The following is a 14,865-nucleotide window of genomic DNA, read 5'->3' as shown; positions in this document are numbered from 1 at the left end:
CAGGAGCCTAAATACACACATTCAATGCTTTAGGAACAGCTTATTCCCCCCCCCCCATCAGATTTCTGAATGGATCATAAACCCATGAAAACTACTTCACTTTCTGTTCTCCTTTTGCATTACTTATTGTTTTATATATCATATTGTAACTGACTGTAATTTATGTATTGCACTATACCGCTGCTGCAAAACAACAATTTTCACGACATATGTCAGTGATAAACCTGACTCTGATTTTCCAAACCTCCCTTCCCACCAAACCCCTGGAGTTATTACTCACTTATATAGAGGAGTGAATTTACAATAGCCAAGTAACCTGCCAACCAGCCTGTCATTGGAATGTGAGAGGAAACCCATGCAGTCACAATGAGAACGGATAAGCGCCACATAGACAGCAGGTTAAACTTGAATCTGGGTCACTGGAGCTGCCAAGCAGAAGCAACCAGCTGCACCACTGCTTTACTTTGAAGGCACATGATCAAGTTTCAAGAAGGGAAGGGCACGTTGCGAAATCTGATAAACCAATTTTAAAGTAGTCTGCCTGTCAAAAGCTAAATTCAAGTAGTTCCCAGGTTACAGCAAGGTCTGTGCCTGACAGTTATTCATAATCTAAACTGTTCATAAATTGTAAATAAACAAAAAGAGCGTGTGAGAGAGAATTACAGAAAGTGCCGCTGCAGGAGAACAAGCAGGCATAGAAAAAGCAGCCGACAACTGGCCTCACTGACTTACTAAGTGAGCAAGTGAGTCCGCTCAGTGCTTCCAGCTCAGCTTCGCACCAACTAGGCATCGCTCTGCACCCCAGATTAAGATGACTCAGTAAGTGATAGGGGGATAAAGCATGTAGAAATTGCTTCAAGTTACAGAGAACACAGCACAGGGGATGTATAAGGAGGATATGTAGAAGGGCAAAGCCAGATCAAATACTAATAGGGACTAAGGGTAATCAGCACTCTTTGTCCAAGTTACAGTAGCTATCACTATTAGCAAGGCTGTTGGATATGCCTAGAACGTCAGGCTGTACTCATGCTAATACCACAGATGGGAAATTTTAAGAACTAGCCATTTCTGCTCCATGTCATCCATCTGTTATTTCAGCTCAGTTGATGTCTCTTCATTACTCCAGCCTGACCTGCTGGGCATGTCCCGCAATCCCTGCCGGTAGCACTCCAAGAGCAATCACACTCTAAATGCTCCCATTAAGCCACATGACCTAGCCTTACACTTTGTTCTATTTATCTGTTTTCCACTAGGCTACCTTTACATCTCCTTCCCAGACCTGACATTCATTTGGTTCTTAGATGATTCAAAGGTCCTTTATTGACCTCTTACAGTGAAGAATTTCTTGACATCAGTCCTAAATCTCTCTTTCAGTAGTCTGTTTTCTCCCTATTCTCAAATTCTAGCTTAAACTAAATGCCAGTTGTTCAATATACCACTAGAATCACCTCACAAGATGATGGTTTCAAATTGATAAACCCAGTCCTCAAAATCCAGGCCTGAAACACTATGATTACCCTTGATACTCTTATCTGCACAGCTCTCTATCTCCCTTATATTTTAGTGATGCATGTTAATTGACATACAGATCCAACAAGCCCGTGCTTCACTTTTCTAAGATGATGTCAGTAATGGCTTCTCTCCCCAGATGAAGAATTAGAGGTTTTAAGAGACACAAGTATAGACATCCTTAAAGAAATTGCAGATGAAGTTTTGGAGGTTATGCATAAAGTGAAGATTCACTGTTCAAAGGTAACAACCTCCAGATTAAAAATTCTCTTCCAGGATTAATTGATCTTTTACAAGAAGGTGAAACTTACGCACATCTCACAATCAATGAACAAGTGGACATTTTTTTCAGCTACAAAGTATTGTCCAATAAGCATAATAAAAATATGCATGTTAAACATTCAAGGAACAGTGAAAAAAAATAGGTAATTTAGTTTGAGTGCCATCTTAAATAATTTATGTGTATTCAAACACCAGCAGTGGGAATCAGGAGCAAGGATGGAATTTAATTCCATCTCTAAATGCCTTTGAAAAATTGAGAGATTTCATAGTCCTTGTGCTGAAAGTATTACTCTGAAGAGTGTGATTTGAAAGGGAGCTCCAGAGTTTTGACCCAGTAATGAAAACGTTACATTACATTCCTGCAGTGTACAAATATCCAACAGTTCAGAAAACCTGCCAGAGTAATGGTGGATGGAATGTGAATCAAATGGTTGCTTTATGCTGTCAAGTATTACTAAGAGTCACAGTATTATTAAAGCTGAATGCACCTTGGCAAGTGATAAAAAAAATCCACAATTCTGAACTATCTTTTCAGATAGTTTAATATATGGCAGAGGGGAGTCAAGAGACAGTACCATTCATTATATGCTTAGTCTGTTTATGTTTCCAGTCCATGGCAACACACAAAGTGTTGATGACAAGAGTTCACCAAATCTATTATCAATGAATGCCAGAAGGAGTAATTAGACTCTCTTTTGAACGAAGTGTTCACTGCCTAACAACCATGTGTCATCTGCCAACTATCAGCTTGATTTGAAGTCTGTCTAGGTCTTGCAGCAGGTTTCATTGTCTTAAGACTATCCGATGGAACTAAGCATATACAATAATCCTACTTTGCCCCTATGATAATGGAAAAGCAACTGACAAGGAAGCAGTTGAAGATAGTTGATTCTGGAACATTGCCCTGAGGAACTCTGGCAACAATACCTGGGGTGAGATGGCTGGCCTCCAATGACCTGACTCACTTCCACTAGCAAGAGAAGAGCTTTCCAGTTATAAAACATAGAACATAAAAATTTACAGCACATTGCAGGTCTTTCGGCCCACAATGTTGTGCCGACCATGCAACCTACTCTAAAGACTGCCTATTATTTCCCTAGTGCATAGCCCTCTATTTTTCTAAGCTCCATGTACCTATCTAAGAGGCTCTTAAAAGACCCTATTGTATCCACTTCCACCGCCACCGCCAGCACTGCAGTCCACGCACCCACCACACACTGTGCGGAAAAACTTACCCCTGACATCCAAACACCTTAAAACTATGCCCCTCGTGTTAGCCATTTCAGCCTTAAAAAAAACCTCTGGCTATCCACATGATCAATGTCCCTCATCATCTAATACACTTCTATCAGGTCACCTCTCATCTTCCATCACTCCAAGCAGAAAAGACCAAGTTCTCTCAACCTATTTTCACAAAGTATGCCCTCCAGTCCAGGCAACATCCTTGTAAATCTCCTCTGCACTCTCTCTGTAGTATCCACATCCTTCCTGTAGTGAGGTGACCAGAACTGAACACAGTACTCCAAATGGGGTCTGACCAAGGTCTTATATAGCTGTAACATAACCTCATGGCTCTTGAACTCAATCCCATGGCTGATGAATGTCAACACACCAAAGGCCTTTTTAACAACACTGTCAACCCTGCACAGCAGCTTTGAATGTCCTGTTGACATAGACCCCAAAATCTCTCAGATCCTCCACCTGCCAAGAGTCTTACCATTTATATTATATTCTGTCTTCAAATTGGACCTACCAAAATGGACCACCTCATACTTATCTGGGTTGAAGTCCATCTGCTACTACTCAGCCCAGTTCTGCATCTTATCGATGTCCCGCTTTAACCTCTGACAACTCTCCAGACTCTCCACAACACCCCCATAACAGATCCCTGTGGAACACCACTGGTCACCGAACTCCTTGCAGAATACGAACCACCTACAACCACCCTTTGCCTTCTATGGGCAAGCCAATTCTGGATCCACAAAGTAAGGTCTGCTTGGATCCCATGCCTCCTTACTTTCTGAAGAGCCTTGCATGGGGAACCTTTATCAAATGCCTTATTGAAATCCACATACACTACATTCACTGCTCTACCTTCAACATGTTTTGTTACATCCTCACAGAATTCAATCAGGCTCGTAAGGCACGACCTGCCTTTGACAAAGCCATGCTGACTATCTTTAATCAGATCATGTCTCTCCAAATACCCATAAATCCTGCCTCAGGATCTTCTTCAACAACTTGCCCACCACGAAAATCAGACTCACTGGTCTATAATTTCCAGGGTTATCTCTACTCCCTTTCTTGAACAAGGGAACAACATTTGCAATCCTCCAATCCTCCGTACTTCTCCCATCCCTATTGATGACGCAAAGATCATTGCAAGCGGCTCAGCAATCTCCTCCCTCATTTCCTACAGTAGTCTGGGGTATATCTCATCTGGTTCCCGTGACTTATCCACCTTAATGCTTTTCAAAAGCTCCAGCACATCATCTTTCTTAATGCCTATATGCTCAAGTATTCAGTCCGCTGCAAATCATCCCCACAATTGCCAAGGTCTTTTTCCCTGGTGAATACTGAAGCAAAGTTTTCATTAGGTACTTCCGTTACCTCCTCTGGCTCCATGCACACGTTTCCACTATCACACCCGATTGGTCCTATTCTCATGCAGCTCATCCTCTTGTTCTTCACCTACTTGTAGAATGCCTTAGGGTTTTCCTTAATCCTGCTCACCAAGGGCTTCTCATGGCCCCTTCTGACTCTTCTAATTCCATTCTTAAACTCCTTCCTAGCAACTTTGTGATTTTCTGGAGCTCTAACAGTACCTAGTTTCTTGAACCTTTTGTAAGCTTTTCTTCTTAACTAGATTTTAACATAGAACATAGAATAGTACAGCACAGTAGGGGCCCTTCGGCCCACAATGTTAAGCCGACCCTTAAACCCTGCTTCCCATATAACCTCCCAACTTAAATTCCTCCATATACCTGTCTAGTAGTCTCTTAAATTTCACTAGTGTATCTGCCTCCACCACTAACTCAGGCAGTGCATTCCACGCACCAACCACTCTCTGAGTAAAAAACCTTACTCTAATATCTCCCTTGAACTTCCCACCCCTTACCTTAAAGCCCTGTCCTCTTGTACTGAGCAGTGGTGCCCTGGGGAAGAGGCGCTGGCTGTCCACTCTATCTATTCCTCTTAATATCTTGTATACCTCTATCATGTCTCCTCTCATCCTCCTTCTCTCCAAAGAGTAAAGCCCTAGCTCCCTTAATCTCTGATTATAATCCATACTCTCTAAACCAGGCAGCATCCTGGTAAATCTCCTCTGTACCCTTTCCAATGCTTCCACATCCTTCCTATAGTGTGGCCTAACCACAGTTTTATAGAGCTGCATCATTACCTCGTGACTCTTAAACTCTATCCCTCCCCATAAGCTTTCTTAACTACCCAATCTACCTGTGAGGCAACTTTCAGGGATCTGTGGACACGTACCCCCAGATCCCTCTGCTCCTCCACACTACCAAGTACCTTGCCATTTACTTTGTACTCTGCCTTGGAGTTTGTCCTTCCAAAGTGTACCACCTCACACTTCTCCGGGTTGAACTCTATCTGCCACTTCTCAGCCCACTTCTGCATATTATCAATTTCTCTCTGCAATCTTTGACAATCTTCTACACTACGCAAAACAGCACCAACCTTTGTGTCGTCTGCAAACTTGCCAACCTACCCTTCTACCCCCACATCCAGGTCGTTAATAAAAATTAAGAAAAATAGAGGTCCCAGAACAGATCCTTGTGGGACACCACTAGTCACAATCCTCCAATCCGAATATACTCCCTCCACCACGACCCTCTGCCTTCTGCAGGCAAGCCAATTCTGAATCCACCTGGCCAAGCTTCCCTGGATCCCATGCCTTCTGACTTTCTGAATAAGCCTACCATGTGGAACCTTGTCAAATGCCTTACTAAAATCCATGTAGATCACATCCACTGCACTACCCTCATCTATATGCCTGGTCACCTCCTCAAAGAACTCTATCAGGCTTGTTAGACATGATCTGCCCTTCACAAAGCCATGCTGATTGTCCCTGATCAGACCATGATTCTCTAAATGCCCATAGATCCTACCTCTAAGAATCTTTTCCAACAGCTTTCCCACCACAGACATAAGGCTCACTGGTCTATAATTACCAGGACTATCCCTACTACCTTTTTTGAACAAAGGGACAACATTCGCCTCCCTCCAATCCTCCAGTACCATTCCCATGGACAGCGATGACATAAAGATCCTAGCCAGAGGCTCAGCAATCTCTTCCTTCGCCTTGTGGAGCAGCCTAGGGAATATTCCGTCAGGCCCTGGGGACATATCCGTCTTCATGTATTTTAACACCTCTTCTCCCTTAATATCAACATGCTCCTGAACATCAACCTCATTGATATTGTCCTCATCGTCATCAAGTTCCCTCTCATTGGTGAATACCGAAGAGAGGTATTCATTGAGGACCTCGCTCACTTCCACAGCCTTCAGGCACTCCTCCCACCTTTATCCCTAATCGGTCCTACCTTCACTCCTGTCATCTTTTTGTTCTTGACATAACTGAAGAATGCCTTGGGGTTTTCCTTTACTCTACTTGCCAAGGCCTTCTCATGCCCCCTTCTTGCTCTCCTCAGCCCCTTAGAGCTCCTTTCTTGCTACCCTATTTTCCTCAATACACCCATCTGATCCTTGCTTCCTAAACCTCATGTATGCTGCCTTCTTCCTGACTAGATTTTCCACCTCACTTGTCACCCATGGTTCCTTCACCCTACCATTCTTTATCTTCCTCACCGGGACAAATTTATCCCTAACATCCTGCAAGAGATCCCTAAACATCGACCACATGTCCATAGAACATTTCCCTGCAAAAACATCATCCCAATTCACACCTACAAGTTCTAGCCTTATAGCCGCTAATTTGCCCTTCCCCAATTAAAGATTTTCCTGTCCCCTCTGATTCTATCCTTTTCCTTGATAATGCTGAAGGCCAGGGAGTGGTAGTCACTGTCCCCCAGGTGCTCACCCACTGAGAGATGTGTGACCTGACACAGTTCATTACCTAGTACTAGATGTAGTATGGCATTCCCCCAGTCGGCCTGTCAACATATCGTGACAGGCATCTGTCCTGGACACACTTAACAAACTGTGCCCCGTCTAAACCATTGGAACAATCAGGTGCCAATCAATATTAGGGAAGTTAAAGTCACCCATGATAACAACCCTGTTATTTTTGCACCTTTCCAAAATCTGCCTCCCAATCCGCTTCCCGGTATCTCTGCTGCTACCAGGGGGCCTATAGAAAACTCCCAATAGAGTAACTGCTCCCTTCCTGTTCCTGACTTCCACCCATACTGATTCAAAAGAGGATCCTGCTACATTACCCACCCTTTCTGTAGCTGTAATAGTATCCTTGACCAGTAATGTCACCTCTCCTCCCCTTTTCCTCCCTCTCTATCCCTTTTAAAGCACGGAAATCCAGGAATATTGAGAATCCATTCCTGCCCTGGTACCAGCCAAGTCTCTGTAATGGCCACTACATCATAATTCCATGTATGTATCCAAACTCTCAGTTCATCGCCTTTGTTCCTGATGCTTCTTGCATTGAAGTACATGCACTTTAGCCCTTCTACCTTACTACCTTTACACCCTTTATTCTGCTTCTCTTTCCTCAAAGCCTCCTTATATGTTAGATCTAGCTTTACTCCATGCACTATACTTGCAGTTCTCGCACGACCTTTATCCTCCTCCACCTCAGACCTTTATCCTCCTCCACCTCACTATCTGCTCTAACACTCTGGTTCCCCTCCCCCTGCAAATCTAGTTTAAACCCTCCCCAGAGCAGCACTAGCAAACCTTCCCGCAAGGATGTTAGTCCCCCTCTAGTCCAAGTGCAACCCGTTCTGTCAGAACAGGTCCCACCTTCCCTGGAACAGGGAAATTTTCTACAAACTTTGTACACACGGTTCTTTAACTCTATCATCCTTTCCCCGCCTCAATGGAAAATACCTATGCAGAACTCCATGCAAATATTCCTTGAATATCTGCCACATTTCTGCCATGTATTAGAGATTCCAATTCTACTAATTTTTCTGGATATAACTATTGTTTTAATCTACATTGATGTCAAGGACAATTTCACCTCATCTCTGGAATTCAGGTCTTTTATCTTTGATTTGATCAAGACAACCAGGACATTTGGAATGTTGGGGTTTTTGGTGGTATCAAGCTGAGCTTTAATGAATATGCCATTTGATAACACAGAAGCTGGCATCTTCCATTGTTTGCTAATGATGCAGTAATTGGACAGACTGGATTTGTTCTAGTTTACGTGCATATATGTAGTCAGACCAAAAAAAAATGATTATTCAGGTCAAATACACAAGAGATTCTACAGATGCTGGAAATCCAGAGCAACACATACAAAAGTGCTGGAGGAACTCAGCAGGTCCGGCAGCATCTAGGGAAATAAATAAACAGTCGACATTTCGGGCTGAGACCCTTCATCAGGCAGTATTTGTGTGTGCTGCTCTATTCAAGTCAATTACAGTTTAAAAAATGTACACCAAGAACTGTGGATTAAAAAATATTGCAGATAAGATACCAATAGACTGCTCCTTTTTCCTTTATGAAGTCACACATCTAAATTAGCAGCAAGTACTGAGGTGAGTATGACACAAGAAAAGCTCAAACTTTAAGCTTTGTAAAGCAAAAGCATATAGCTGTAAATACATATTCCTCATTGCTTTTCACTGGTATATCAACAATTTTCTCACAGACAATTCCTTCTCTATCAGCATATTCTAAAGTTCCCTTTCTCTCTCTCCTAATACAAGAAAAAATGTTTTTTTTAAATCAACATCAAGATAATCAAATGCATACACTTCATAATTGAGGTAATAACCAATATGACAAAAACACAAAGTTTAAATGTTTGTCATTTAAGTGTAAACGACTTACCTGGTTGGGAAGGTGGGAACACTTGTGTGAAAGATGACGATCTCTCTCTTTTAACAGGTGGAGGGTAATTACCGTCGTCTCCATCAGAATCTGAATAAATAAATTGCACTGATAAAATATTGGTCATTTTATTAAGTATCAATTAAATGTTAAGCTATTACAAAAATAACTGCAGTTATTCTGGCCAAAAAATTATTCAGTTGTTTTGCACTGACAACAATTTATAACATAGGCAGGAAATGCAATAAAGCATTTCTATATTCTGTTTAAATGCATTCTTAATAAGCTGCAGTGATGCTGCAGTACACAAGCAAATACAAATGTGCTTTAGAGTTCAGGTAAAGTTTTTATAGCAAAAACTTAAAACGTAATACTTAAGATGCTTTTAATTTTTAACTATAACCAGCCATTAAATTACACAAGAGATAGTTGTATAACTTTAATAACATTAACAATTTCCAATCAACTACAATTGCCTCAGTTTGCATTTATATACAGCATTCCATAGAAAGTATTCCAATATTGACTTTGAAAAGTTTTAATGCACAAAACCAAAACTAGATGGTTAGAAATAAAAAACAAAATGGACAACTGTAAATGCTCAATAGATCAGATGACATCTGTGGAAAAAAAACTGAAGTTGCAGTCAACATTCAAATAGAAATTTCATCCAAATTGTTGACTGCAGTTGCCACAGATGCTGTCTGACAGGGGCATGTCTTTCAAAGGTGACAACTAAATATGCACATCCCTCAGCAAAGGATTCAGTGTTTAAAGATGAACTTAACAGAACATTTACCTTCTGCATCTTCAGGGTTGGAGGCATCCACAGGCCTCTAAAATACATTAAAAGATATTATTAATTTCAAATGCTCCTGGCTATGTATTTTTCCTGTTACACACCAAAAAACAGGGCAAAGTAACTGAAAGACATACAATAATTTATGTGCCCAATCATCAACTAAAATTGAAGATCTAAGGTGCAAAATGAAATGCTGGTTATTTAAATGTATTTAAAAGTATTCAAAATCTTGAGGGCTTTGAGTCTCTGACCTTACATTGAGAAATAACAGCAAGGTCATTAAATGTTCACAGCTACTTTTGAGGGCAACCTTTAGTATATATCAACAGAAATTCATCCTTATGAATTCACAAATCACTATCCAAAAACTAGATGCAAAGAATAAAATTTGCTCTCATGGAACATAACTAATTAAATCAACAAAATATTTTTTTCCAAATTATGCTTTTTGGTGCTTGCAGACATCACAGCCTTATGTTGGAGAAAATTATGAAATGGGCTGTTTTCAAGGAATACACCCCACGCTCCATTTCACAGAGGTCACAACTAAACACCAAAGGTTTCTTGTGGATTTCTCCAATTCCCTATTCCTTCACAGGGTGCTTACCATGAAATTAAGAGCAGATACAGTACAAAAGTTATTATAAAGAATGAGACAAATCTGATCACGACAGGTAATTTATCAAATCATTCATATCTGACAACATGAGTGAAGGTATCATCATCATCATCATCATCAGGTGCCGTGCCCAGTTTGAGCTTTGACTGCCGTGGCCCACACACTCCTGTTTCAGGTCAAGTGGATCAATTCTTTGGTATTCATTTCCAGTTCTCTGGCTGCTGTCTCCATCATCATTTGTCTTTGTCTTCCTCTTGCTTTCTTCCCTTCAATCTTTCCCATAATTACCATGCATTCTAACTCCTCTTTCCCAATCCCATGTCCAATGAAGTTACGTTGCCTTTTCATGATCTCATACATTATTTCTCCTTTTGTGTTTGCTCTGTTAGATATTCGTTTCGTCCATGATATTCTTTGCATCCTCCTCAAAAACCACATCTCTGCTGCTTCAATTCGTTTCCTCATGTTACTAGATATTGTCCAACATTCTGAACCATATAACATAACTGGATAAACGTAATATTTCAGTACTCTGAGGCCGGTTGTCATGCCCAGTTTAGTATTGGTCAGTATACCATCACACTAAAAAAAAATCAGTGTGATGGTATAAAACACTGAAAATCATTGAAAGAATGACAGCAGAGAAAATACACTGCACTGTGCAAACTTCTGGGAGTTTTTCGTTTTGTTTTAGGTGATCAACAGTGGTGCTTTTTTTAAAAAGGATTTTGACAAAACTGCCTTCTGAGAAACTACATATGACTGAAAATACAGGGTACAGATGATGTCAGCATCATTGAGAACTGGCCGAAACAGCAGACCTTGTGCTTATAATTAAGGCAAAATCTCTGCAATTTGTTGACTGCTCTGACATGATTAAATAAACTAGATGGGAGAAATAGCTTCCTGCTTCCATAAATATCTTACTGATAAGCAAATAGAGATTAATAAAATAGAAAATGGCTCATAGCTAGAAAGCCATGATAGTACTTTAATTACATTTTTTTGACTGTTTCTAAGGAAATCTTAATCAACGCATCCCTGTATTCCTATGGGATATGGAGAATACTTTGGTAAGAAACTTCACATACTGTTATGAATCTTGAGGCACAAACAAGCTGAAGCTAAAATCTGTGCAACAATTTAGTTACACCACCCTTGAGCAATAGCTGAAAATGAGATGAAGTTGTTCAATAAATATGTGACTTGTTCTGTGTAGCTAGTATTTTGGCATGAAACTTAGTCTGTCCCCTGAGCAACTGCTTATTATCTATGGAGTATCAGATCAGTGAAATCACATTAGGTAAAGGAAGACGTGGCAAGGCAAATTTAAAAAAAAACCTGAGGGGAAAAAGCAGCATTTCATGATCAATGTAATGATACATCAAATTAAAATATATGAACAGTAACTCTATCTAACAGTAGGTAAATTTGTGAACTATTAACAATAAACAAGGGGGTTAAAAAAAAATAAAGGGATGACTTTAACATGGATAAATACTGGGACAAAAGTGGTTTAATGCCAGAAAAATCCTAAGAACATTGGAAAGGTGGTTCTACACAGCAACCTCTGGATTTTTAAAAAGATGGATGACGGATTGAAGACCAAGTGCCTCAGGAGAGCAAGTTCGAATTTTAAGTATAAGCAATGTGAAATTTCCTGTTTCACAGGTTTTACCATTATTTAAGCAATATTTGTCAATTTCTATTCTGCTAGAACGTGTTAGCTTGCATTTTCTTAAGAACCAATCCTCAACTCTATAATACATTACAATAACTTATGCTGAATTCTCTCTTGCCTCTGGTTTCAATTTACCAATCCTGATGTCTTAAAAAGTTCATGTAATTTATCCTTATGTAGCTGGATCCTGGACTTCCTGTCAGATCGCCAGCAGGTGGCAAGAGTTGGCTCCCTCACATCTGCCCCTCTGACCCTCATCACAGGGAGCCCCTCAGGGCTGTGTCCTAAGCCCCCTCCTTTACTCTCTGTATACCCATGACTGTGTTGCCACCCACAGCTCCAAACTGCTCATTAAATTTGCTGACGATACTACACTGATTGGCCTAATCTCAAATAATAATGAGGCAGACTACAGAGAAGAAGTTATCACCCTGACATAGCAGTGTCAAGAAAATGACATCTCCTTCAACGTCACAAAAACAAAGGAGCTGGTTGTGGACTACAGGAGGAACGGAGACAGGCTAACCCCTATTGACATCAATGGATCTGGGGTTGAGAGGGTGAACAGCTTCAAGTTCCTTGGCATACACATCACCAAGGATCTCACGTGGTCTGTACACACCAGCTGTGTGGTGAAAAAGGCACAACAGCACCTCTTTGACCTCAGACGGTTGAAGAAGTTTGGTATGGGCCCCCAAATGCTAAGAACTTTCTACAGGGGCACAATTGAGAGCATCCTGACTGGCTGCGTCACTGCCTGGTTTGGGAACTGTACTTCCCTCAATCGTAGGACTCTGCAGAGAGTGGTGTAGACAGCCCAGCACATCTGTAGATGTGAACTTCCCACTATTCAGGACATTTACAAAGACAGGTGTATAAAAAGGGCCTGAAGGATCATTGGGGACCCAAGTCACCCCAACCACAAACTGTTCCAGCAGCCACCATCTGGGAAACGGTACTGCAGCATAAAAGCCAGGACCAAGAGGCTCCAGGACAGCTTCTTCCACCAAGCCATCAGAGAGTTTAATTCATGCTGATACGCTTGTATTTCTATGTTATATTGACTGTCCTGTTGTACATACTATTTATTATAAATTACTATAAATTGCACATTTAGATGGATTTTTACTCATGTATATGAAGGATGTAAGAAATAAAGTCAATTCAATTCATTACCTTGTTTGATGGCGGTGTAGGCGAGGTCATTGGTTCAATTTTTTCCTATAAACACAATTATAGGAAACATTTTAATAACCGTAAATGTCAAAAAATGTTACTATTCATATACCGTATAACATGCCATAACAGATGGCAATGTGAAAATAAGGCACAAGCTGATGTGTATAATTCTACATAATCAAACCTTATTTTAAATAAGTTTCAAATATGCATTCTTGAGTGGGGCATATTATTTGTCATTTACAGATCTTATAAAATATTGCTGGTAAAATGCCCAACTATTGGAAGATGAGGTGCAGAAATTCATGATAGAATGTGGAAATTCAAGGCAGAGTGAAAGTAGGAGTGAGAATAGTACTCCTGAGCCTGACCTGGTCTTTATTTGATATCCACACAGGCAGTGTTCCAGGAGAGACATCAGACAATTCTCTCTTTAATTCAGAAATTACTAAACAAGTAAACAGATGAACGCATAGATCTTGTTGATCTGCATGTACATCTAAGCCCATCTGACTAACTGCCAACACTTAAAAAATTGACTGGAGTAAAAAAAAAACTACATAATAGGAACAGAGAAAGTATCAAGTTTATTTACATTGAGCCTGAAGTAGTGTCAAGGCGACACTGAAAAAGAGGCAAGTGAATGAAATATAATATAATAAAAACCAAAAGAGCACTGACATTGCATATTTTGATAGTTCTACATTTAGGATCACTTTTCCTCACAACTTCTGCAAAAACTTCCTTACTTAATCATGTATGACAGGATCATTGAATATCATTGATTAAAGGTTTGAAAAGTATTCCATATCCAAGGGCAAGGAAAAGATCAGTAATATGAGTAAATCTGTTATTAAGCTAGTTATATAAAACTTGGATCCCAAAGAACTAAGTAGACAAACAAAGAGCCTATACCACACTGATTGGTTGGTACATGTGCCAAAGAATGTGAAAAACCTGAAGCTGCTTTCAACTGTTCAAAAAAAAACAGATCATCTGAATGAGTGTAAAGTTACCGCACCAGTCTCTAAGAATAGAATGAATTCACAAGTTCATCCTTATCCATTCTAAGTTCATAAATTGTTTATAACATCTCTGAAAAAATAACTTTCAGAAGAATATATATATTTTCAGTTGTGTGTGCTTGTGTGATGTTACCCATTTGGGTATGGCCGCCAATTCAAAAGGCAGTAAATTTTGATAATTTTGTATTTTATTTGACTTTTAAAAATTCAGACGCTTGCCAAGATACCATGAAAAGACTTAACACTAGTCGAAAAAATTACTCTACTTGACCAAATTAAAAGCCATCCACCTAACACCACTCATCAGATTTCTGTACAATTGGTCATGATTAGTCAGAAGAAAAATCATCTCCTGAATTGTTATTTCTATGATTGAAGATAAAGAAATGGATTCCAGCATACAGATTGCCTTTTTCACTAGCAGGTATGAAGTGGCAGTCAGGCAGTAGCAGTACAGAAACGTAAATTTTAAACAGTTTGTTGAAGAAGTATCTATTTTATGTACTTCTATGAAATCACCTTTCATTTTCTTTACAGAAGTTTACTCAATGACCATTACAACCCTGTAATACTTTATACAATAATCAGGGCTTCACAAACTATTTACAGTTTCAAATTAAAATACAATTATTACTATCTACAACACATTAAATCCCCTGAGGGACTAAGTCACCCATCATTCTCCAGAAAATAAAGATCTAGCATGGCCAGTCAGGCCCTCTAGTCCAGGTACCATTCTCACTCGTCTATTCTGCATCCTCTCCAATTTAACATT

At 40.0% G+C, this 14,865-nt stretch overlaps 1 protein-coding gene across 5 annotated transcripts in view; it reads right to left on the bottom strand.

The window, feature by feature from the left end:
- ranbp3b (RAN binding protein 3b) overlaps positions 1 to 14,865 on the bottom strand; it is a 171,954-nt gene that overhangs the window by 89,058 nt on the left and 68,031 nt on the right. For 4 of the 5 annotated variants that reach the window (XM_072244196.1, XM_072244194.1, XM_072244197.1 and 1 more), the window contains exons 3-5: positions 13,063 to 13,107; positions 9,584 to 9,620; positions 8,785 to 8,874 (exon numbers count right to left, since the gene is read on the bottom strand). In XM_072244196.1, the coding sequence (XP_072100297.1) occupies positions 8,785 to 8,874; positions 9,584 to 9,620; positions 13,063 to 13,092 (157 nt within the window). In that variant the 5' untranslated portion in view covers positions 13,093 to 13,107. The remainder of the gene's footprint in view (positions 1 to 8,784; positions 8,875 to 9,583; positions 9,621 to 13,062; positions 13,108 to 14,865) is intronic. The other variant, XM_072244198.1, reaches the window with a different exon arrangement.

This window comes from Mobula birostris, chromosome 26 (assembly GCF_030028105.1).
Source record: "Mobula birostris isolate sMobBir1 chromosome 26, sMobBir1.hap1, whole genome shotgun sequence".
NCBI lineage: Eukaryota > Metazoa > Chordata > Chondrichthyes > Myliobatiformes > Myliobatidae > Mobula > Mobula birostris.
The sequence above is the reverse complement of the archived record's forward strand: the minus strand, read 5'-3'. Positions and strand labels throughout refer to the sequence as shown.